This window comes from Oenanthe melanoleuca, chromosome Z, assembly GCF_029582105.1.
Source record: "Oenanthe melanoleuca isolate GR-GAL-2019-014 chromosome Z, OMel1.0, whole genome shotgun sequence".
NCBI lineage: Eukaryota > Metazoa > Chordata > Aves > Passeriformes > Muscicapidae > Oenanthe > Oenanthe melanoleuca.
The window spans coordinates 63,866,555-63,892,094 of NC_079362.1; the positions used below are offsets into that span (position 1 = coordinate 63,866,555).

Genomic DNA, 25,540 nt, shown 5'->3' on the forward strand with positions numbered 1-25,540 from the left:
GAGTAGCCAAGACCAAGCAGCAAAAACATCACAGCGCATTCCTGGGTAGTCCTCCGCTGCCAGCATCTGATTAAAACCATATCGCTCGCTGTGAGTGGCTAACTAATCTGAAGGCGAGAGTGCAGCCGAATATTTAACCGGGGCCCCGGTCCCAGCCAGGCTACCGGCTGCGGTCATCGGATCATGCACGGAGCGGCACGGATCTAGTCCGTAAGGAGCTTTGCGAGCTGGGCTCGGCTCTCGCACAGCCGGAGAGGGGGCGAGGAGGGGGGTGAAGGAGCTGTCACCGCGGGAAGGAGCTTTTCCTGCGGCGCCGTGATAGCCGGTGCCTGCGGCGGGGTACCCTGCGGGGTGGGCGCTGCCGCGGTGGGGCTCCGGCGGGGCTCTGTGTGTGTGTCTGTCTGTGTGTGTGTCTGTCTGTCTGTATGTGTGTGTGCCCGAGGGGGCTGCGTGTGCCTGTGCGTCTGTGTGTCTGTCTGTGTGCCAGAGGGGTTGTGCGTGTGTGTGTCTGTCTGTGTGTGCCAGAGGGGACCGTGTGTATGCCGGAGGGGTTTTGTGTCTGTCTGTCTGTATGTGTGTGTGCCCGAGGGGGCTGCGTGTGCCTGTGCGTGTGTGTGTCTGTCTGTGTGCCAGAGGGGTTGTGCGTGTGTGTGTCTGTCTGTGTGCCAGAGGGGTTGTGCGTGTGTGTGTCTGTCTGTGTGCCAGAGGGGTTGTGCGTGTGTGTGTCTGTCTGTGTGCCAGAGGGGTTGTGCGTGTGTGTATGTGTGTGCCGGAGGGGGCTGTGTGTGTGCGTGTGCGTGCCGGAGGGGTTGTGTGTGTGTGTCGGTCTGTGCGTATGTGTGTCTGTCTGTGTGTGCCGGAGGGGTGGTGCGTCTGTGTGTGTCTGTGGCTGTGTATGTCTCTGTGCGTGCCGGGCCGGAGGGTCTCTGTGGGTATGTGCGTGTGTGTGCGCCGGAGGGTCTGTGTGTCTCTGTGTGTGTGTGTGCCAGAGGGTCTGTGTGTCTCTGTGTGTGTGTGTGCCGGAGGGTCTGTGTGTCTCTGTGTGTGTCTGTGCTGGAGGGTCTGTGTGTCTCTGTGTGTGTCTGTCCCAGAGCGTGTACCGGGGCTCGGCTCGGCTCCGCAGCCGCGGCTGAGGCTCTGCCCCGCGGGGTCTCGGCGCTGCCCGGGCTCTGCCCCGCGGGGTCTCGGCGCTGCCCGGGCCGGGCTGCGGGGAGCGGGTCCGGCTGAGCCGGGGTAGAAGCCGCCCGTATCCTGCTCCGGGCTCCGGTGGGGCGGGCGGCCGGGGGAGGCATGGGAGCAAAGCGATACAAACGCTCGTTTTTGGTTTTGTGCGTGGAGAGAAAGAGGTTAAAAATCATTAAATAGATTAACTATATAAACACTAAATTTCCTATAACTAATAAATAACTAATATGAAAGGATCTCTCTAATAGAAGAGATGATGAGAACACAGATTAGGATGCTGTGAAGCTGGGTAGGGTTTTGTTCCGTTTTTTGGATGGAGTGTCCTTGCTGTTTTTGATGGAGCACTCCTCTGTCTGCGGGTGAATTTCTGCATGCTACTTCAGTCGGTAGTAAACTGGGATAGCTGTAGATGCTGACTATTACCTGGAATTAGTCTTCTTCCATGACAGAGAAACTGATTTCTCAGGTGATGGTATAAAGTCTAGTGTCTTATATGGTGACACTTAATGGTGAGATGATGCCAGTGCACTGAGCTGTAATATAAATGCAGGTGTTGCCAACATAGACAGATTTCCTCAGCAGCACCTCTACGTAAAGAGGTTTTACCCCTCAAAAATACTGAGACTGGTTACTCGAATGCTTACTGCAAATTCATTGGTAAGGCTGATGATTTTATTACTTTGAGTCTTGGAAATTTTAAGTCTTCTCCTAATTAAGCAAGTGTGCCTTAAAAGGGTACATTCTTTTCTTCAGAAGTCTTCTGTAACTTCCATAAACCAGGCTGTCCAAAATTAACCAAATCTGAGAGCGTGAAGGCTGAGATTTGTACACTGCATGCTAAAGAATGGCCAGAGGTATGCTTAGGATGGCAACACCTCTGCAAATAGACAAAATTAAAGATGCAGATTGAATTAGAGAAAATTAATTACGAAGGTGTGTGTTCTAGGTTGCTGTGAAGACTTGACAAACAATGTGAAATTGAAAGGATGTAATTTTGTCTGATAGTGATCTGTAGGCAATTATAATGCCAGCAGGTCTTTGTGTCAGCTTCCATTAGGACCTTCCTGGAGGTAGGTGAGGCTGGAGACGTGAATTGTAATCCAAAGAAAATCTTTCCAGCTGAGCATTGTCTGATGGAGTCATCTGCCACATCTGGTCGAAGAATCACTGCAAGTTGTATCCAGCACCATGTTTCTTGAGGCATAATCAGCTTTTCAAAGTTCCCTGGATGGTGTGAGGATGTGGTAAAGTCTGAAGCAGAAATTTTTATTAATAGTAGGTTTGCACTGGGAGGAGGACAACCAAATGGTAGCAAAGGTAAGGAGGATGGGAGTGCTAAATGAGTGTCAGGTGAGTCATCAGAGCAGAGGCTTAACTAGCAAACATTATGATTTGGTGCTTAGGAGAGCTCAGTGTAAAATGGAGTGAATGCTGAGTCCTTCGAGCTTCATACAGCTGGAATCAGTTTTTTTGTAAAGGCAAAGTTGATTGTCTAATTTACCATATGCCTTCTACAAGGCTGCTAAGTATCTCTACACAATCCATTTTCTCACTGAGAAGAGTGTTACTTGTTAAACTACCTGCACACTGCAGGCCAGTAGCTGCTATGGATATATTCTTATACTTCTTGCTCAAGGCCTTTATTTCTCAAGCAGATATGAGAAGAAACACTCTAAGCAGGTGATTATAATGTAGGGAAAGGGCAGATTTTTGTCTCTACGGGAAAGCAAATAAATGCACTTAATGTCAGGGAAGGGTGAATCCAGTGTGGATGCTCAAAAATCTAAGTAGAAAAGCCATAGCTTGAGATATGATTTAAAAGTGCACCAATATACTGTAGTTCTTGGGTATTGTTGCCAAACCTGATAATTTTTGTCTCCTATTGATGCTCTCCTTTCCTAGTAAATCTCATATTTCTAGGAAGTTTGTGTGACCATGTGGGTTGTGAACCCTGGGAATGCTTGTGGAATTTATTCAGCAAGGCTAGCATACGTGGCCACTATAGAAGCATGAATTTGCCTGTACAAAGCAATAAATTCCACATTTAGAGAAAGCCATCTTGATCTGGAAGCAGTGCTGATGCAAATCTGGCTTGCTGGTTAGATTCTATCAAAAGAAATTATGAAGCAGCATGAAGGTAATTTATAAACTGCAAAGATTTTGAAGAAAAACTTTAGATCTTGCATGTAGATTAATGGATTGTTAGTAGAATCAAGAAGATACCACTGGGATGGGGGATTGCTGAGAGGTCTTAGTGAGCTTCTGCTGTGTGCCACAAACAGGCATAAGCCACTACTCAGTACCTCAGCATGGACAACACAGAAGTACGACTTGGGTTGTGTTGAAGCAATCAAATAGAATAAGGTGTACAAGGATTGTAACTGGGAAGAAAAACTGACATTCAAAACCTGGTTCTGAGGCTGTGCCTGGGTTCAAGGGTCTCAGGGTCATGAAGGAGCTGGATGAAGCACACTCAGGCCTAGTGAATAAACAAGAGCTACCTGTTCCAACAGGATTACTTTGTTTATGTAAGCTGGGCAGCTGAGTGCTGAACAAAGCATCTTCTCCCATCCAGGTCTTCTCAGCCCTGGCTGATGGACACACAGACTATTCTAGTCTCCCCTCATCTCAAAGACTATGCCTTGCACATGCTCTGAAGTGCTTGAGGATGAAGTATCTCAGCTGAAATGCCCTGTAGATCTTTACCCTTAATTATATGTGTATTTTTAAATTAGTTTTAAAAGTTTTTAATATAGCTTCTTATCTGGTGCATATCCCCTTAAATCTAAAAACTCAGACATTACAGGGCCAGTTAAGGACAGATTGTTGGCCTTGGAGCTGAATTTCCTGCTGTTCTGTCAGTTTGTGTTGTATCCTTAAGCAATAAGATGAAGATTATCTCTTCAGCAGAAATAGTAGGTCTAAGAGACAGGATAATAGATCTTCACCTTGACAGTCAGGAGACTCATGTCAGCTTGGATGTTGGGCCTCTAGCAAAGTCTACTCAAATCCTAATGCTGGTGTGCCACACACCTAATAATATTAGCCTTGTGGCCAAAATGCCTGTGGATGAAACTTTCCTCTTCAGAGGGGACAAAAGAAGTTGGAAGCACTAAGAATGTAGTTTTAATATTGTAACCTGTTTTTCTACCTTACAGCTCTCCTCTGTGACCTGTCAGAATACGGTCATTTGAGCTTTGAGGCAAGGAACAAAGGTCACTGTATGAGTAAGGACTAGTTTTCTAGTAGCTTGAATCACAGATCTGTCTGCAAACTACAGCTACCCTGGTTGAAGGAAGGTAAACTCCAGATCTGACACTTCTTGTATGCTTCTGAGGGACGGGCATATCCTTACAAAATGCTATTAAGACTATCATAGAGATGGGAAATTAGAAAGACCCTGGTCAATTTTGCTTTATAGTCTAAATTTACGGATAGTAGTGTAAACTTCCTCTAATATCTGTAAATATAATTACTGGTAGCGGAAACTTTAAAATATGAAAACTCTATTAGATGTTCAGTAGGACATCTACTGTAAGAGCTGTAGTGGAACTCTTAAAATCCCTGGTTAATCCTTTCTAACCTCTGGTTTAGATCTTTCTGTATCACCTTTTTAGATTGGAGTCTTGTGTCGTTATTCATTGCCTTTCTTGCTGCATATGCAAGGGAGAGCTGGAGGCCTTGGTAATAACTAATCTTGAGGTCAAGTGTAACCCTTATACTAAGCAGAATGCCTCATTACCTAAAAAGACTGGAACTGCTGTAGAAGAACCTGCAACAAGTAGGCTCAGCAAGCAGAATTTTCATCAGTCTTCTCAGAATACATAATGAACATAATTTGCATCTCTTACAAGAGGCATATGGAGTGACAGTAACTGCTACAACAATTTGTGTATTGAGAGGCACAGTATCTGGGGGGTAGGTGTAGTGCTCTTCAATTACTGCTGAAATGAATGTTTAATGATGGGCTTTTGGCTGCTCATGGGATAACCAGGCTGGCTAAGCAAACTGCAGTACTCAACAACGAGGCCAGGATTACATGGGTTTAGGCTGTGTGAATGCAAGAATACAGGAAAATCCTATTTCTCATACAGATAGCTTTGTGAACTGATAGGGAGCACAGTTAAGAGTAAACTGTGCAGAACATATGCAATCTCTCAGTACAGCTTGCCTATACCCAAACTGCAAAGAAGGATAACTGTGCCAGCAGCAGACAGTTAACTGTGTGCAGCTGACATAACCTATGATAAAAGCTTCAATATGTGTCAAGTTCCTGCTCTGAGAAGGAGGGGTGAAAAGCATGGTTATTGGCAAGAGTCCTTCACTATACTAACAAGCAAGAAGATCAGAAACAGGCCTTCTAGGCAGGAGGGCTTTAAGAGTACAGTTTAAATTAAGTGTTTGATTTCTTGTTCAGTTCAAATTCAGTTGCATCTGAGTCAACACTACCTGCCTTGAATAACAACTGCTTTGCTTCCATCTTGTTTGGTATATCCAGCAAGTCTCAACAAGGAATATTGATAAAAGGTTGAGCTGTAAGCACTGCAGCCACATTGCTTGAGATTCCTCATCCTTTGGGCAGGTGATGCTTTCCTTAGCAATAACTGCAGCAGACAGCTCTGGCTCAGGTGCCACTAACTTGTGAGGCCTCAGAACTGGCAACTGGAGAGGGGTATAGAGGAATGCTCCCTTAGCAGGCTGCAAAACATGCTGTCTTTCTTGAAGGCTAGGATAGGAAGAAAATTCTTGTGGATAATTTAAATACATAACCTATTTAGTCTCTTATTCCAAAATAATAGCTCTCTGTCAAGAAAGGTATCCTCATATGCCCTTTCTTTCTAAGGAGAGATTTTCAGTTCAGATGTTTCAGTTTCAGAGTTCAGATGTTGGTAATGCTAGTACTAAAAGTGAAGGGATTTCTTAATTCAAGAAATTGATGTATAGGTTACCATAGCTAATACATAGAGACTGGAAAGGCTGCTCTCAAGCCTTGTTGCAGCATGCTGTCATATTCCTGGAAAAACTGGACTAGCTAGGAGTCTGGGCACTATCTTTGGATACTGAAGTTCCTGGCTGAAAAACAGATCTATAAAACTATGACAGTGCTAGTTTCTTTCATCTTGTGAACAAGTCTTCAGAGAACCAGATATCACTTGCTCATTAAATGCTTTTCACTCATTGGTTGATATTGTTTCATGTGTTCATCAGGTACAGCTTGTTTAAACTCATCATTACTTCCCTTGAGCCCCCTGTTTAATCTTCCTGCAAAAGACATATTTATTTCCATGACAAATGGAAGAAAAATCCAAAATAGAGCCACTGCTATAGCTGGGTTGACAAGTAATGACTTATTTTATGAGAAATTATGTGCTTAAAAGCATAGTAGAATGTACCAATCCAATTGCACCACTTGAACTGTGTGACCTGTTCAGCCCCAGCTGCTAACTTAGTGATATTCTCTTGGCCATGATTCAAGTGTGTATGAAGCACTTTCAGGAACTAAGTTTGAATTTCTATGTTCTTGCTAAAAACCAAGAGGTTCAGAGGAGACTGATGTGATGAGAACAGACTGTTCTGTTCAGCTGATGAAATAGCAGCTGGCAAGCTGGCTGAGCAGTGAGATGTCTGTGTGGTTTCATAGGCATGATCCTGCACCAGCAATGGTACTTGCCAACATCTGTAGCTGACATGGCCAATTAGTGCACTGAGACCTTTATCTACTTTGTAGTAGCTACTAGGGCAGGGAGCAGCACGAGGGAGGTATTCCCTGGTGTGTCTAATGCTGTACTTCTATCCCACTAAGTAGATGAAAGTCACTGTTCCCTGTTTCTCGTTACTGGTTGTGCATGATGAAGACAGCTGGGCCATGTTCCACATCCTGCTATATGTAAGTACTCTGGCAGTTTATTCCAAACTGGCATTCATGCTGACAGAGGAAGTCCTTGGCATAAGTCTGCCTTTAATACCTCAACAAAGTATCAATCCACCTCTTGGGTAAGAAGACAAAACATCAGACAGAGCTTGAAAAGCAAGTTGCATGTAAGAAGTTCCCTAAAGTAAAATCCTGTTATTCTAGAAATACTTGGTCCAGGTAAGGGGCCTGGTCTAAGTACAGTCACAGTATCAAGCAAATGATTTCTTGAAAACAAATCACATTTCTACTGCTCTGCAGCCTAAGCAGGACAGTTCAACAGGAATTTTGAACTGAGTGGTGGGTGCATTGCTCATCCAGGAATTACTGAATTATGGGAATGACAGATAGCTGCAGTTGCCAGGCAGTGCTGTTTAATATCCTATTCAGCTGTCTTTCTTACAGGACCTTTGCTTATAGTCTGAAGTATAAAAGTATGTATTCAGTCATCTTTCTGACAGGTAATACTGCTCTTGCATTCCAGACATGGCTAAAACTGGAGGTGAATAGTTCCCAAGCTGTCTATCAACTTTATTCTACCACTTGCCTTCGAGCAGGTATTTGTAATGTATAAGTGTGAACACATCAGGTAGAACCTACCTGTAGGTAAGACAATTACTTCTCATGGATATTAGTTGCTGGATAAGCTGGTTCATAACATAATAGTTTGATTGTTTTAATAGAGAAAACAGACTAATGTTAATGCTTGCATAAGAGTAAGCATCTGGAATGTTCCATCTAAATCATTTTAATCTCTTGTGAGGTTTATTCAACTTGAACTCTTTAGACACTGTCAGATACCAGAGCAATGGGTGTTCTAGTAATGAAAGAAAATACTTAAGATTATATTTTATTTGACTCCTCAGCATGAGTGATCCTGTTTGAAAAGCAAGAGTCTGATCAGCACTTTAATGTTTTTGATTTATTAATGCATGCCTAGGGCTTCTCAAGGCTACTACTATTGAAGCAGGAACTAAGCAGCAAATGTGATAATCAGATGGGGAGTTGTTAGATGTAAATGTCAGTCAGCCCTACAGGGGCTCACAGAAATGCACTATTACACTGCTGATGGGAGCAGAAGGCTACCAGTCAAGATAATTTATCAGTAACAGACTACCTGGCTTTACCTAGTCATTGTGTGAATTGGTGTTTAGCCTTTAGTCTATTTTCTTGGCTTGAAAACAAGTCTTGAATTCACTAACACAGCCTTCTAACCAGAAGAACCTGACTTCAAGTATGGGGGGGAGGAAACAACCTGCCCCAGAAGCATGTTCAGCAGCTGAACTGTTCCTATGCTTGTTACTACTTCATCCTAACAGGCTGTGTTTCACTTGGCAGTAAAAGCTTCTCTCGTCCTCTCCCAGCCTTGCAGATTCTAATTCAAGGTTAATATTTACATGCAATAGCTCTTTAAGCTGAATCATGTACTTTAGAGACAAAGGAGTACAGACTGTGAAGAGGACAAAGTATTAGGCTGCTGAGCAGATGTTTAGCTTATCTGCCTCTGACTTTTTGGGTGTCCCTAAGCTCTTCTGAGATAATCTCTCATCAACTTTGAGACATTTATCTTTGCCTGCTGAAGGGGGAAAGCCTGTCTGCTGGTGAGAATTCTGTTCAGTCCTTAATTCTATGACAAACTATAGCCATAATGAAGATTCTCTATTCACTTGAACACAGGACAGGAACATAATCATTAAGGGTATCTATCACGTTGCCACCCCTTTCTCAAATAAAAGATATCTGTAAAAGCATCTCTGAGGGAAACTAAATGTTACCCAACAAAATTGTTTGGCATGTTCTTCCAAGTCTTGCTAAGAAACAGGTATTTCAGGGATGGCTTGTCATTGCTGACAGCCCTCCCTGCAGAGTTCAGAGAAGACACCAAGAGAGCACTATGCCAGAAGTTATTAGACTGATTTTCCTAGGGTCACTGTAGAAATGAAGTACAAGTCTTGAACGGAGAGCAGCCAGACATGAGACAGCAGGTAGCAAGTCGTACATCAAGGACTGTGTGTTGGGGCCCTGACCTGGTATTTGTCTGAGGAGTCATCAGTATCCCCTGCTCTTCACAGGATAGTCCCTGAAGGAAAGGAGGGAGATGCTGCTAGTGGTCTCTTTACAAGCCCTGTCTAAAGTAAATTGAGAAGTGGGTGAGACAAATGTGTGTGATATGTGTGTGGTGATACAGAGTTTGGTGCCCTTCTCCCATGGGGGCAGCATCTGTAAATCTGTAGTCTTTGGGTTTTTGAGACATTAAGCACAGTAATGAAGATGGACCATACAACTGATTAGTGAATAATTAAGATGTGGTGATACCAGTCGACTCATCTGCATAGACAATATTCAAACTGCTTTAAACAGTTGCTGACATAGTTGCTGAGGGAATGATCTTGTTCTTTACTATGCCAGTATATCTGAAGGCTCAACTGTCCTTTCACCCTTGCATAAAATCACATGTATTTCTAACCTTCCCACGCTTGCTGGCTGACTCTTTTGAGATGACCTCAAAATTAAAGTGCAAGAGAACAATTCTAGTCTTGTTGCCTTCCACCTGCAGCTAGAGTAAGGAAATTCTATGAGGCTGGGTACTGTGAGAGGAAGCCCCCAAGAAACAAATGGAAGATTTTAACTTTTAGTTACTTGCATGTTAAGCACACCAGCACTTTCCATTATGACAACACAAACTTAATGAAGACACTGCCAAGCTGTAGCTTGAGTGTAAAGCCCAGAATCCATATTTTCTTGTGGTTGAGGCTCTGTTCCCCTCCACCCCAGTGAAATTTTAAGGTAGAGCCAGAAACAATTAGAAATGCGCTAGGCATGTGTCTTAACTCAGGTACCAAGATGTATTTAGTTTGCCTTTTTCTATCATTGCATTCTTAGTTTCACTAATTCTGGTGTTTCTGAGATGATTTTCAAAGACACCATGTTCTCCAAATGTATGATAAAAGACCATCATGTACTGTGAAATCTTGCCAGGGAACATGAGTTTTGCAGGATCTCAGGTGTGAGAGTAGGTCCTGTAAAGTAGCCAGAAGGCCCTCACTAACCTAAAATTGCATTGCTAATACTAAAAATGAGCTTTTCTGTAGTAAGGCTGGGTATTTGCGAAGGTTCAGCCACACTTGTGTGTATCCCTGCCCACCTTCCTTTACTGTGGGTTTTTTTGCTGTCTGGCTCTATAAAAATTAGTGGTCTGACTTCCATATAGTGGAGGCATATGGCGATGATAACCAGGCATGCCTTGAATTCAGAGATATAGTCAAAGCTGCACATATGTAGACCATTTTACTGTTGCCAAAGTGAAGACTTACTTGTGCTTATTTGTTCCTTCATAAGTAATTTCTTTTTTTATTGCCTATTAATTTTACTTCAGCATGTGATACAAGTTATAAAATGCCACAGCTAGGTGTAGCTCTACTAATTAGAGGAAGAAGAACCACTGACAGGCAGGATTCAGTGCCTTGAGGTTCTTATTTCTTCTTTCCAGAATAGAGCTAGGCAGAATATCCTAAAGCTAGAACTCAGCCTCTTGAGAGCAAGTTTTATTTCTCTCTTCTGGGTCTTTTCCTTCTATTCTCTCAACAGTAATCTTCCATATAGGAGTGGGTGTTTAACTAATGATCCAACCTTAACTCTCTTTCCCTCATTATTTCTGAAGGACTTGATAAATCTAGTTCTATGCTTATGTCTAAAAGCTATCTCCATCCAAAACTATACAATCAGGCAAACTAGCTTAGCTGCTCTCAAAGAAGAATTCAGTTGACTTCATTTTACCTGATTAAAATGTGGATTTCAATAGGCACAATCTGTTTTAGCACTTTTGCAAGTATTCTGCAAAATCCCTGCAGGCTTAATAGTTTTCCCCTTGACCCTTTTTCAGAATGGACACACAAGCCACTCTTTCAGTGGTTACATTTCTTAAATAACCATGGCTTGCTAAACAAACTCTTCCTCTGATATGTATTTCTACTCAGAACCACTTGAAACTTTCACAGCAACACCTTTGTTCCCTTGCATCAAATGTTCCCTAACTGTGGCCAGATAAGTTGCTTACAGAGGAGAACAGGTATAGCTGACAGTTCTTTCCCATTTGAGCTCCCTTATCTCTGTTGATTTACCTGACCAATGCTACATGCAATTCACAAACCATCTGGTAAGAAGCTAGGTCTAATTTTGCTGAGATTAGCTAGTTCCATAAAGGCCTTCCTACTGGTTAAATGGAAATTGAGGCTTTCAGGATGAAATTCTCTCTTTAAGATCTAGGAATTTGTTCTCCTGGGTTAAGAGTGAGTTAAGGATCTATATCCATTACTCAGTGAGTGGCAAGCTGGTTGAGTCAGTCTAGTTATCAGCTTAGCAGGAGGAAGGGAAAGTAGGAGTGAGAGCAAAACTCTGCAAGTACATTTCAAGTAATGGGTAAAGCATCAGCTATTACTAAGGCAAATCAGGAACTGGCTATTGGGAATAACAATCTTCTGATGCCAGGGGCTATGCAGTGCTTCAGCACTTGTATCTGCATACAAATTGTGTCTCAAATGCTGGATAAAAAGCGTGGGTTGATCTGTAGCAGCTGCCTAGATATAGGGGGAATTAGAGGAGAGCCCAATTATTTAATCACCTAAACAATTTATTGACTTCATCTTTTATCCTAAAATTGGAGGGACTAATTGCAGCCATTGCAGTATTCCAGACAGAAGAATGATAGAATGGTTTCTGTAGCAGATGTGATTTCCAGTTTTTTCTGGATTGGTTTAGATCTTCATAACTCTATAAAGCTGCTCTGAGTGCTTCTGTTTGGTGAGAGTGAATGCCTCAGCCATGTTGGAAGAACACATGGTGACTATAAATTTTTTTAAAAAATATGTGTCTCAGAGGCAAAAGGATCACATGTCATAGAGGTAAGGTCCTAAAAGTCCATAGTTTCTTATCAATTTGCAGTGTTTTTGAAGACCTGAAGGTTACTTTATTACCATTAAGACAAGCCCATCGGGGGGTTTGCTTGAGGTTCTATTATGTTTTACTGGAACAGTCTGTCTGCAGCCTGAGGAAATTACTTGGTTTTACCTGTTGGATAGTGTAACCTCTGACTTTTGCTGGTTAGAAAAACATTAATAATATCTACAGGCATCTTTTGGGTGTTTTGGTGTCATTCTCATGGGTGTTTGGAACAGATCCTAGCAAATGTTTCTTGTATTCTCTGCTATGCTATTTTGGAGATGCAGCTGGCAATGCTGAACAAGAATAGATCAAAACACTTGAGGTTCTGTAAATAGCATTAAAAGGTAAAAGAAGCTAAAGATTGACAGATTAAAACATGTTGGTGTAAGTACAGCCCATTGGTGTAGATCAGTGTGGCCCATGCTGAGGAATTACTGATGTGAGGGTTCATCACCTCCTGGCTGTAACTTCATGCTGTGTAGTCTGACGCTGAGTCAGACTTGCCATATGATCACCCCTTACACTTTCAGGCTTTGTCAGGCTTTAGTGTTCAGCAGAACTCAGATGGACTAACAGCTCTAATTTCTTCTTCAAAGTAAAATATTATGTCTATCTTCTAACTGTTATTTGGATTTTTAAGCCCACGGTGAACATAACTGGCCACAGTCTCATCATGTCTACTGAAGCTGAAACTACTGCTACCAACAGCCAGCCTGAGCAACAAGCTCCACCAAAGGCACAGTCTTCAAAGAAAGAAAAAAAGAAAGGTAAGAAATGCTTACCACTCGAGCACCACCTTTATTCCATGTCCTTAATCTTTTGCATTTGCCTAAATCACTTTCCCACTATTGCTGAAGTAACTCTGAGTTTTCCAGCTGACCAGAAGAGTAAATATGCCAGTATAATAAACTTAACCAGAAGGCAGGGCTTTAGTTCGAAAAGCTTTTTTCTAGCTTTAAGTTCTGAAGCTTTCCTGTCAAGTAAGCAAGAGCCCAGAGAAGAGAGAGCCTCCTGAGGAGGTGACCAGAGCCTGGACCACCACCGTAGCTGTTAGTCTGAGCTTTAACCTGGCTCCTCCCCACTCTCCAGAAAGGAGATTTATGCTGGATACAAAATGCTACTGCAGGAAAGCTAGAAAACTCATTCCATGAGAATTATTGTATATGAGAATTTTTTGGATACATTTGATCATGTAAATGTAGTTGCCTCATATAACACTACATATCTAGGTATATACTTGAGCTATGTTGAGTATGCAGAGAAGAAAAGCAAGCAGTTCTTAGTAGCAGGAACAGAGAAATAACAAATTAACTAAAGTCCCAAAAGCTTACAAGGACACAAGGAAGGACTCGTGGTAGAAATGATGGTGCTGATACCAGGTTCTAGTACAGGAATTGGGAGCTATTTTAGCACAGCAAGAAGGGATCTGCCTACATCAGAACACGGGGACAACACCTAAAGACTCACTGAGCACCCTGTATGGCCATGGGAAGTACATGATGCTTTTTTCTTAGCACCTATATCTAGGTGAGTATTGCTTATCCACATTTTAGTCATTTGTGTGGTGAACAATTTGTTCTGAAGCCCCAGTCCTTAACCACTGGGTTTCACTCTTTGAACTGAGACCACATTCTGCAAGAGTACTGTGGCCTTAAAGGAATAACTGTCCTGCAATGCACATGGATTGTTAGTCAGCTGTACTCAAGGGAGTTTTACTGTGTGCTTGGTGCATACTTACATTATGTATTTTTTTTTAAAGATCACAAATCTCAACATAGTCATTTCTATCATTTAAAAAAACAAACAAAACCAAAAACAACCAAAAAACCAACAAAACCAAAAAACCTGTCTCACCTAAGAGTAAAAATAACCTCAAAAAACAAGCAGACCCACCAAACCTTTTCTCTGTCTCCAGGGCCAGAAAAAACAGATGAATCCCTCTTGGCTAGATTCAAAGGTGATGGTGTAAAATACAAGGCTAAGCTGATTGGCATAGATGATGTTCCTGAGGCAAGAGGAGACAAAATGAGTCAGGATTCAATGATGAAGCTGAAGGTAAGGGCTTGATCTGTCACATAAGGAACAATCTCTGGTTAGCCTTTAAAAAGTAGATTGAACTGTCACTTTGGCAAAACCTTAAATACAGCTTAATGGCAATGTTACTACTGACAGCACCATCGAGATGGATGTTGCTTCCTAACCTGAAACCTCTGGCTGGCATTTCCCTGAAAGCCTGGGTACATTCCTTTGGGTCTATAAGCATCCATTGTGAGTGCTGGCAGTATGAATTTCAGCACACATTTTGAGCTGGGGTTTTGGAGGGGAAGGGGGATTGCTGTGCAATTTCACACCGACCTCAAAACACAAGTTGGCATCCTGTGTTAATGATGACACAGAGATTCAGACAAATTAAAAAGTATATTAACCCCTGCAACAATGAAGACCATTACTGCTTTAGTACAGGACATTCACATGGATTGGAAAAGCAGGTAAAGGTGCTGCTAGTGCAGCAGTTTTGTGGACTAAAATCTGTTTTAAAGCCCTAAAACATTTACAGAGGAAGCCATCTAGATCTGTGGTATCAGTTTAAACCTAAGCAGTCATACATTACAAACAAGTTAAAGCTCAATCCAACAGAAGTCTCATCAATATTTTGGCATTCATTCTCTTCAGGGAATGGCAGCAGCAGCCCGTTCCCAGGGTCAACACAAACAGAAGATCTGGGTAAACATCTCCCTCTCTGGTATCAAGATAATAGACGAAAAAAGTGGGGTAAGATGTATTTTCTTAATGTGATTCTTAAAGCTAGCAAGGCACCTGCAAGTTAGACCATTATGAGCTAGATTCCTCTTTGGGCATTATATCTCCTTCCACACATAAAAATTGGCTTGTGAGATGTTTGTAATGCTGAAGATTCAGAAGACAGCTGCATCCTGTTGTGGTTAGTCAAAGGCTGATAAATCTGAGGTTTGGACTGAAGGTTTTTAACAGTCTCAATCATTCTAACTACAGAGAATAGCAGCTATTATATTTCCAGACATTCATACCAATAGTTATTTTTTCCCAATTCCAGGTTATAGAGCATGAGCATCCAGTAAACAAAATCTCCTTTATTGCTCGGGATGTAACAGATAATCGTGCCTTTGGCTATGTATGTGGAGGAGAAGGCCAGCACCAATTTTTTGCCATAAAAACAGCCCAGCAGGTATGAATCAGACATTTTCTTTCTCTTGCTGTGGATAATGCTGTTGTGTAAACATTAATATGTCATAAGGGTCTAGTATTTTGCTGGTAATCCTGCAAAATTCCTTTGGGGAATACCAGCATGCATGGATAGATTCTGTTGAAAGAAAGACAGTAGGAATTTACTGTGTCACCACTGGCTTCTGTCTTCTACAGTTTCTTTGTAAACCAAAATAAAAGCACTCAAGTAATCTTGGTTACTATGATTAACAATGCTTAACTTGTCTATGTACCATGAAAGTCATTAGTGAGATGAATAGAGCCATTAGCACAGGCTTCCCACTGTGAAAGTACTGTTTCTTAAGTAAAATGGCAAGAGCTTCACTCTGAATCAACAGGAATATAGAACTACATTAGTCTAGCTCATGTGATGCTTTGCCTGCGCAGCAGGAAAATTACTTACTCAATTGCAACAATGATTCTGGGGCCTGTAAATGACAGGTCTGGTCCTCCTAGGACCTCCTAACCCTAACTTGTTGGGTTGGATTCTGATCCTTCTGTGAGAAGTTCCTCACATGCAGAAATCCTGTGTGCGAGGTTAGTCTCTCTGAGGGGAATCTCCATGTAAGCAATACTGCAAAAGCTACTTAAAAATACCACTGAAAATTATGCAGCTTCATAAACAACCTGAAGTTAGGTATTTTTTTATTTATCAGAATTTCTTTATAATTACTTTGTAATTAGTCACTGTAATGATTTGATAAGCCTAGACTTCAGAGCTAGAAATCTTTTACCCATTCCTGCCTGCCCTCCTGGAGAACCTGTTGGCAGCTTTGGACCCAGTACAGGCAGCACTGAGGAGCTCCTTGTTGGAGCATGCTGCTACTTCAGTAACAGCTATAAGGCCTTCTTCTGAGTCTTGTTTTATTGGTTTGTCAGCATTCTGGCCCAAAATTGTATTGATTTCAGTGGAATTGTAGATTAACAACAAAAGCCTTTTGTATGTACTCTGGAGTCTGTTCCTTCATTTCACCACAGGGTGCTGCTTGTCAGCCTCTAAGCTCAGCCAGGTTTTAGACAGCTCTTGACTTGCTGCTGGGTGTTTTTGTCATAAACTTGTCTAGCTCAGAAGTGAGGATTTCTGCAGCTCTAGTATGCTGAAGCTGTTCTCCTTGTCAAAGTTGATAATTCTTGAAATGGCTCTTCTCACAGCTGCTTGTCTAAACCCATGATTAGAAGATGGTGCACAGGTGTAAACAGTGAGACCTGTTCAAAGGATTCTCCTGCTTGTGCCAATTGTAGTGGCAGAAGATGGGGATGTGTCCTATTCTAGACAAGCTGCTGTATGCCTGATACAAGCGTTCCAAAGCAGTGTAGCTGAACTCACCACTTTAACATTCTTGTTAATCGATATGCAGGGCATGCTGTGCCTTTCTAATTTACATTAAATTGTCATCATGTCACAGACCCCATTTAAAACTGGTCTCTCCTTTACACATCTGACATGATGATAATCTAACCTTATGCTTGCCTTGCTCATTTGCTATTTGTATGCTGTTTCAAATAAAAGTAGTATTATATATAGAAGCTTTCTCCACATGCAGTGCTAAAGTTGGTAGCAAATGGACAAATGCAAAATGTTCTTCCTCTCAGGAGAATACCAGAAGGCTGGGATAAATTTTATTCTTCTAGGACTTGCCATGCACTTATGTATAGCTACCAGCTTTTTAGCAAAAACACAGGAGTGATTAGTACAAATTCGTGTACAAACACTTTTGTAGAGTTAAACAGTTCTACACTGGTTGTAGAATTGAATTCTGCACAAGCAAGATCTTGTATGAAGACTAAATTGGTCTTTAAACTCTTGTTTTTCCTGTTATCTCAACTTAAGTCTTGCACCATTTCGGAAAGTTTGTCTTGTTACACAGATTGCAGCAGCAGAAGTCCAAGTAAAAGTAGGACGTGGCCTAAAATCTACATTCTTTTCCAGGCTGAGCCTCTGGTTTCTGATCTTAAGGATCTCTTTCAACTGATTTATAATATGAAGAAGAAGGAGGAAGAAGAAAAGAAAAAGGTGGGTAAAAACATAGAAACTGCATGACTGTGCATAAAGCTTGTTTCAATTTTGGCTGAGTTTTGGGCACTTGTGGGGCTTGATACTAAGTTCTGCCTAATTCCAGAAACACTGGAAGCTATTGTTAGGCAGTTGTGCCAGCTGTCTGATTGCCTAGGCTGGTGAGTTTGTCCAAAGTGAGAGACTTCTGGTATTCTACGTGATGTTTAGGTATTAAAAGTCTTCTTTTTTCTTTAGAGTGAAGAAGCAAGTAAGACTGAGGTAGGTCATTCCTGCTCAGCCTCTCTTGATTAAATAAGCTGCTGACTACATCTAACTTTGACTTTCTTTATGCTGCTGGCATTATGAAGGCAATGTCAGATGCCAAATTGCATTGAAATGGGAGTGAAAGGGGACTGTGGAGCTAATACTGAGTAGTGATCTCTCTCATGCTTCCCTTCTCCATCACTTCCCTTTTTGAAACCCTCAAGTCCCTTGCTTAAGGCAAATTTTGAAATTCCAATTGTTTCTGACACAGTTATCTATCTATTACAGAATGGTGGTGAAGAACAGCCTGCTGATCAAGCTGACAAAATGAAACTGGTAGGTTAAATTTTAAAACTTTATGTTGATGCCATTAAAGACATAAATGCAGTGTTTATAGATAAGGGTTTATAGTATTTACTGCAGATTTTACAGGAAATCTGTATGATGCTTGCTTCTTTTTCTTGTGAGAGCTCTAACAGATACCAATTCTTTCAATATTTCTGGCTTCAAGGGAGTTGACCAGATGGATTTGTTTGGGGATATGTCAACACCCCCTGATATGAGCAGTCCCACAGTAAGTAGCATCTAGCTTACTTTCCTTGGCTTTTTCTTTGACTGCAAATTTAGTCCTGGTAATTAGTCCTGGTTTTTCTGAGATATCTGCCTAGCAATCATCACTGTACTAGTGGGGTAGGGCTATAGAAGTATCCGTTTAATCGCTAGATGTCATTCTAGTACTTCATTCTACTAATGTCATTCCAGTAGCTCTGGCTCAAAATTTGGCCTGATTGCACAAAAATATGCATAAACCTTATTGTACTCAGTATGACCCCAAAAATCCTATAATTTTAAATCTGGCACTATAAGCTGCCACTGGTGTGATGCAGTTGGTGCTGTCAACCAAACCAGTGACCAAACCTTACCCTTCTGCATGCTTGCTGGAGAAATACCATGTTACCTTCCACTGGCAAATAGCTCTTAGTGTTATTCTGAAGCTGAGACTGCAGCTTAAAGTCATGCTGAGGCTTTCACAGCTTGTCAAAATGAAGGTCTAGAATTCAAATAGAGGTCTTTGACCCAGGTGGAAGCCTGGGTGTAATTAGTTCCTACTGATTCTACTGTCACTAGATTGAAGAACAAGCATTTGATATTTAACTATAGGACCTGAAAACAGATGTTTCAGTATTGGGTTTCAAAAACCAAATAGCTGTAATTTGACTATAGGCATCATGTGATTTTGAATATTTATTGATGTAATATATTGGATACTAGGATATCTTCTTTTGCAGCTATTTTCCTTGAGCTTTTTTGCTGTGCTGCAAAATCTGTGTATAACTAACTTCATTTTTCTCCCTGAAAAAATAGGAAACTAAAGAGATTCTGTTAGTGGATTTTAATTCTGAAATTGAGACCAAACAAACCTTTGCAAAAGAGGATCTCTTCTTGAATGGCATCACAGCCTCTCTTCCACAACCAAAGGCACAGACACCCTTCTTGCCTGAGAGTTCTTTCTCTACCAATCTCAGCTTCTTTCCTACACCTAATCCAGACCCTTTCCGTGATGATCCTTTCACACAGCCAGCCCAATCTGCACCACCTTCATTTGATTCTCTAAAATCTGATCAGAAGAAAAGTCTGAGTACCTTGTCATCAGTGGGTAGTGGTGCTTCAGATGGTGATACTGACTACTTTGATAAACAGTTTGACCAGATTTCTAATAGAACTGGCAAACGAGAGGCACTAACATGCCAGTGGCCAGTTAAGAGTAAGTCACCTGCAGGAAGAATTCCCAATGAGATACCAGAGAGAGAACAGAATGGCTTTCTCGAAGTCCCAACAAACCTGTTTGTGGAAGTTACTTCCAAAGGAACATCTCTGCAGAATGGAGTAAAGCTGGATTCTGAAAACAATGTCCAATCACCACATGAGACTATAACAATTAGCCCACCACCACAGAGTACCAAGCCAGGAAGAGGAAGGAGATCTGTCAAGGTGAACAGTTTTCAAGTAATTTATGGTGATATGCATTATTTTACTTGGAGAAGCTGGGTGAAAGAAGCTTTTCTTTCATGTAACTGAGTACCTAGCTTCACAACATGTATTTCTGCCTGCCCTGCTCGTACTAACCTCTCTGCAACTGTGGTGCCTTCTATTTATGAATGCTTCATAGTAGCTATGGTCACTAAATTCTATACTCTCTTCTTTAATGCTGCCATACTCCAGTAAAGGTCTGGTAAGTATGCTGCTATGCATATTAACACTTGATATAATGCCAGAATCTGTTATGATAGCAGTATGCCTATCAACCTGAGGTTTCATAACAATAAGATACTAGCACTAGCTTACCAAAACCCATGTGGTTTCTCAGTATTTGCCTACTGAAGGCAATTTCAGTGACTTGTCTGATTAGGCACAGGGTGGCTCTGGATCAGGGTCATTTGTCTTGTACTCATATTATGCAAAAGTCTGCTGGCCTTGCCACAACCACAGGGGTTTCTGTAGACTAAACAGTAGTGTTTAGAGGGGTAGGGTGCAGAGGGAAACACAATTATAGCAAATAATTCGGTCATTTTAAGTCCTGCTCTTCTGTTGACTTGTGCCTACTACATATTTTACCTATTTAATGCCATGTATCTCCTTAGGCATGACAAAAGGGTGATGTTTGAAAGTTTTACGCTCTAAATGATATATCAAAACACTCTCTTCTGCTTTAGATGAAAAAAGTGTTCTAGCTCTGGACTAGGGGGCCCTAGTTGTGCTAGCTTGTGTTCTGCCATGGCATCTCACTTTTTTTTTTTTGTTTTTGCTTTCTAGACTGCATCAAATTACTTATTCAGCACAGACTTCTCTGTGCCACCTACGGAGAGTCCTATCATGAGCTCAGGAGTTCTGCCAGCTGATCTATTCGACTACTCATCAAGTTTTAACTCATCTCCATTGGATGGTCTAGGTTAGTTGCAAAAGTAAAGATCTTGTTCCACTCCAAGATACCTGCTAACACCTAAGCATGGATTCTAGTTTTCCTTTACTTCTTGTGTAGTGCTATACCACTTAAATCCATGTGCTGTTTCCCCTAAACTATTAAGTTCTATGAATAGAGAGTTTAGCTCATCATCAGCTGAATCAGGATTCATGCAGTTAACTGCTTTAATATTGACAGCAGGTTCCTGCTTCAGGTACACTAGGATCAAGTGAGCCAAGCACAACTTGTTAGGTCAGGGTAACATTGCTGCACAGTGTCTTAATAATCATTTAAACAGAAGTAACTATATGGCAAATCCACCTGTCACTTCTGTGCTAGAAATGTGTTCCTCCTTCCCTTACAATAACCTCAATTTTGTCCTTGTGGCACTGAAATGCAACAAAGTAAAAATTTAAACCATTTCTTCCCCTCTCCCCCAAATGATTTGATTTGTAAGTGCAAACAAAGAGATCTTTTGCAAATAGTACAAAAAATATTTTGCTGGTATCCTTTATGGAATTGCTACACTCCTGCTTGTGGTCTTCAGATGACTAAAGTGCTGTGTAACTACAATTTCCCCCCCCAGGTTGCATGCCAGTAACTTCATCATGGACCCCACAGTCATTTTCCATCAGTCAGGCTTCACCACTCTTTCATGGGTCTGTGATGACTACTCAGTCTCCAGGACTTTCTCAATCGTTTGCCTTTGGTGCTCAACCAGTGCCAGGCTGGAGCCAATCTTCATCTTTTGGTTCCACATCCACTCCGTCTTCTGGCATGTGGTCACAGTCAGCACAAGTTTCATCCAGTTCTTGGGCAAGCAGTGCTGCCAGTCCCTTCCAGGGCAGTTTGTTCCCATCTCCAGCAGCTCAGACAGCCGCGGCACTGCCCTCCGTGTCCACACCAGCCAGCCCGCCGCAGCCGCCACCCAGAACCACGCAGCAGAAGGAGCTGTCCAAAAAAGAGAGCGATGCGTTCATTGCTCTGGATCCGCTTGGGGATAAAGAAATTAAGGATGTCAAGGAAATGTTCAAAGACTTCCAGCTGACAAAGCCACCTGCAGTACCAGTGAGGAGAGGAGAACAGCAAAGCCTTTCAGGTGCTTCTAGAGTTTTCAGGAGTTTTGCTTTAATAGTAAAGTAGGCATTTCTAAAGATAGTACAGATCATGATGAAATGGAAGCTAGCAAGCTGTCTGCCAAAATGACTGGTAACATTTTGGAGTTAATGTCTACTGAAGTAGAGGGTTGAAGGGTTGTCTCAGACTAAGTGAAGACTTGATCAGCAGCAGTGGCTGAACACTGACACCTAGTGCCTAAATGACTTGACTGGAACAAGGTATACCTAAGTCCTTCAGATGTTAGAATTTCCATCTGATTTAAGTTTAGTGGGAGACAAGCAGGAGTTAATATTGTGACTCAAAGTCACTCCAAGCAACTTCCATGTAATTATTTTGTGTTTCTAATTAGATGAGCTGTGGTGTTGCTATACAGGCAGACATGAGTTCTTGTTCAATCTGTCAAGTGATTATAGCAGTATGTCTCTCTTTTTTAGAGCCACCAAAGCCTGTTCCTCGACAATGTGCGCTGCCAGCCAATGGCCTGTTTGAAAATCAAGATAAAACAAACCCTTTCAGTGCCTCATCTGTAAGTAGTAAAATAACCCGACAAAACAAACAGAAAAACAACAAAACAAACTACAAACAACAACAAAAATAAAAACCCCAAACACCAAAATTTCCAAATGACATCACCGCCACAAAAAAAAAAAAAAAAAAAAAAAAAAAAAAAAAAAAAAAAAAAAAAAGCCATCAAAACCCTTTTTTTTCCTTAATAACAATTGTGCCTATGTTTGAGCAGTAGTTTAGTTTTGGCTTTAGAGGCCATACAATAAATGTCCTGTGTCTTTGAGGCTAATATGTAATCTAGGAGAGGGTATTCTATTGCAAGAAAGTTAACAAAGCATTATTCTCTTTGGCATGGCCTAGCGACCAGTTTCCCAAGGTGAAAAGTTCTGTAGTATTGGGACCCTCCACAAAAGAGTATCAAGTAATGTAGCTGCAGAAATACTCCAGTTTGATTATATATAACTCTCTTTAGAGCAGACTGATCAGTGTGGATTGTTCAGCTCTCTAGCTGAACAAATGGGAATTGCTGTGTTCAGGACTCCGTGGGTCAGAAAGTGGCTTCACCAGATCATTCCATTTGAGACAGCACACTTGAAGCCCTCAGTGAAAATTCTGAACCAATTCCAGAGTGCTGACTTCAGTCTTCTAGCATTTGACTAAAAGATCTCATTATGACTCCACTGGCTTCAAAGGAGTATTCAGTAGCAGATATGGTTTTCTGAAAAATGCTTCGCCATTGACTAGCATACCACCTAACACAGCCTAGAGCCCCCTTCTTTGTTGAAGCAGTACATGTGTTTAGTAAATGTGTGTTTAGCAGGAGCTTTGAAGTATTCTTTCCAGGTGTTTGAATAGGAAATAGGTCATAGAGCCATGAAGTGTAAATCTCGTGAAAACTGTAAATCCACTAATAGCCTATCTCTCTTTCCTTAGAAGGAATCTCAGAATCCACCTTCTGATTTTGGTGATCAATTTGGAAATCCATTTGCATAGATCAGGTAAGTCTTCCACTAATAAGCCATCCTCTGAAATTTATTGGGGAAATGATAGGTAAAGAGGATGATTAGATATAATAGATATAATAGGTAGATAACTACAGTATCTTAACACTAATGCTCTATGAAAGAACTTCTGCTAGAGTAACTCTATCCAACTTGTACATAGCTGCATTCTGTCTAAGTCTAGTTAGGTTTACTTTCTTAGAAATAAATATTTGATTTTTCCACAGACATAAATCCCAAGCCCACAACAGATCTAGATTTCCTTTCATTGAGGAAATTAATGACTATGTATATGCTGCAGAACTCAGAGGGGCTGACTTTAATACCTTCAGATATCTGTGGGAGAATGTTAGCATTGAGTGCCCTTATACAGCATAGAGCTTTCTGAAGTTTAATTGGCTCAATAATTGCGGTTTTGGACTCTGGGTAAATTGGAATAAAACTAGAATAAGACTATTAGACTTCTACTCTGATTTTTAATCAAAAGCTGTTACAAGCACTTTTGTTGCTAGAAACTGTCATTTGAAATTCCATACCATTGACTGAAGATCATGATCTACTGATCCAGCAAATCTGCCATAACTTTCAGTCTTCCCCTGAATATTGTCTAGCTTCTGATAGAAGACAAGTGTTGGTATTTATTGCTTTAGTTTTGTTCTCAGTGGCTCTGTTTAAGTAATAAAGCCACAACTCATAACCATCCTAACACTTATTCCTTTCCATTATACTAGGTGTAACCAGAAAAGGGCAAATGGAAAAACTGGACCTCTCCTCAACGTGATTTTTCTACAAGTTTCACTTTTCTATCTGCTATTCTTGCTGTTGTTTCATGTTGTCTGCAATCTAAAATATATCCAGCTGGATTGAAGCATGGACCCTCAAAGAACATGCTGTGAAGATATTTCAGGGCAAAGCAAATGGGGATATTGACTCGCGCTGAAAACCCAAATTCAAATTGGTGGATGTTACCTTTACTTTTGTTCTTTGCACTCCGTTACGTAGAGGTTGGGAGCATTGAGTAATGTGTCTTGCACCATTTCCCTTCAGATAGCACTTACTGTCCCAAAATAAAGGAACTTAATGTACCTAGGGGACAGGTGTTGCTTTTGCTTAAGGGTGTTGAATTAGTAGCTAAAACTCCACCCCTAAAACAGCTAGGCTAGTTGCCTGTTATGACAGCAGCAGCCAGATGTAAAAGGGATGCTACTCAGTTCTCATTGGTGACTGGACATTTGACTTGGTCTCTTAGCCACAAAAATGTAACTATGTGCAGAGGGAAGTAATCTAATATTAGTCTATTTAACTAGAAGTAAAAGTATCATTCTGCCATAAATGTGTCATTAAGGGACTGCGGGGTCTGTAACAGCACTGCTGAAGCCCTGAATACTAAAGGCCTACACTGTAAGCTCAAAAACTTCTTGCAGAGCATTTAGGTAGTTGTGGACACTAACTGTTGTCTTGGTGCTAATATGGCAGTTTTCAGGGAGGGAAGCCTACTAGGATTACTTTTCTGTTAGGATGGCTTGGCAAATGAATGAAACAAGCAGGTGGGGTTCTTGCTTGTATCTCAGTGAATCCCTGATGTGCTCAGTTTGATTTGTCACAAGGTGTAATGGGGTATGTTTCCAGCATGCTAGGAAACAAAAACACCAAAATGGCTTCACTCCATTCCTAGGTTCCTTGTGAACAGAGCAGCACCTCTGTGCCATTAATGAGGTAGTACTCTATCTCTTGGAAAATATGCCATTTCTCAAGAGTCTCTTTACTAACAGGTTTTTGAACCAGTAACAACTGCCTGTAACAGCTACATTCTTGGCCAGGGGTGATGATTGATATGTCAGAAGTTTTTCTGTTAAGGATAAACTTGAAATGTTATTGTTAAATCAAGTGCCTAAGCCATTGCTAAACTGGAGAGCAAAGAAAGTCAACTTGAATACAGCCTTAGTACCCAATTCTGCCAGTCATGCAATTAGTCTTGTATACGAATTTCTCTTGCACTTTCTGTAATGCAAATAAAAAATTTTAAAAAATAAAATCACAAGTTTAAGTATTTGTCTCAAACTGGAAATGTAGAAACTTATTGATGTTACAATGTTATATAAAACTGTAGTATCTGATACTTAATGACATTAAAAAGAAGCAACTCTTCATACCAAATGAACATGTGTGGCTGTTCATTCTGTCCTCTGTAACTCAGTCTTGTGGTCTAGTTGACATTAGAAGTTCAAAGCCTGCTGCAAATCATTCCTCACAGGTTTTGTAGCTTTTTGATGGCAAAGTGTCTTTCTGTTACTTCTTGCATTGACCTGTTCAACAAATGCTCTGCCATATTATAAAATGAAATCTCCAACAGATTTAGTAAAAATTGTCTTTAGAACGTTGTCCCCTTGGCTGCTCAGCCGGAGCTTGTT

At 41.3% G+C, this 25,540-nt stretch overlaps 1 protein-coding gene across 5 annotated transcripts; it reads left to right on the forward strand.

Annotated features, from left to right (window-relative positions):
* DAB2 (DAB adaptor protein 2) lies at positions 1 to 25,290 on the forward strand. Of its 5 annotated transcripts, none has more exons than XM_056514087.1 (15): positions 1 to 210; positions 12,678 to 12,804; positions 13,953 to 14,092; positions 14,711 to 14,809; positions 15,111 to 15,242; positions 17,211 to 17,294; positions 17,532 to 17,555; positions 17,829 to 17,876; positions 18,052 to 18,114; positions 18,906 to 19,532; positions 20,355 to 20,490; positions 21,089 to 21,601; positions 22,056 to 22,147; positions 23,062 to 23,126; positions 23,861 to 25,290. In XM_056514087.1, exons 2-14 carry the CDS (start codon positions 12,711 to 12,713, stop codon positions 23,119 to 23,121), a joined length of 2,112 nt encoding a protein of 703 aa, XP_056370062.1. In that variant the 5' UTR covers positions 1 to 210; positions 12,678 to 12,710; the 3' UTR covers positions 23,122 to 23,126; positions 23,861 to 25,290. The 5 variants fall into 5 exon arrangements, with proteins under 5 accessions (XP_056370062.1, XP_056370063.1, XP_056370064.1 ...); XM_056514089.1 differs by having other exon boundaries at positions 41 to 210; positions 19,119 to 19,532; XM_056514090.1 differs by having other exon boundaries at positions 41 to 210; positions 19,242 to 19,532.
* Positions 25,291 to 25,540: the final 250 nt, after the last annotated feature.

Bases quoted from the DNA above. Each gene is read 5' to 3' on its own strand.
- DAB2 (XM_056514087.1), top strand. From the start codon at position 12,711: ATGTCTACTGAAGCTGAAACTACTGCTACCAACAGCCAGCCTGAGCAA. The intron at 17,877-18,051 runs GTAGGTTAAATT...TCTGGCTTCAAG, and splicing joins AAGCTGACAAAATGAAACTG to GGAGTTGACCAGATGGATTT. The intron at 18,115-18,905 runs GTAAGTAGCATC...CTGAAAAAATAG, and splicing joins CTGATATGAGCAGTCCCACA to GAAACTAAAGAGATTCTGTT.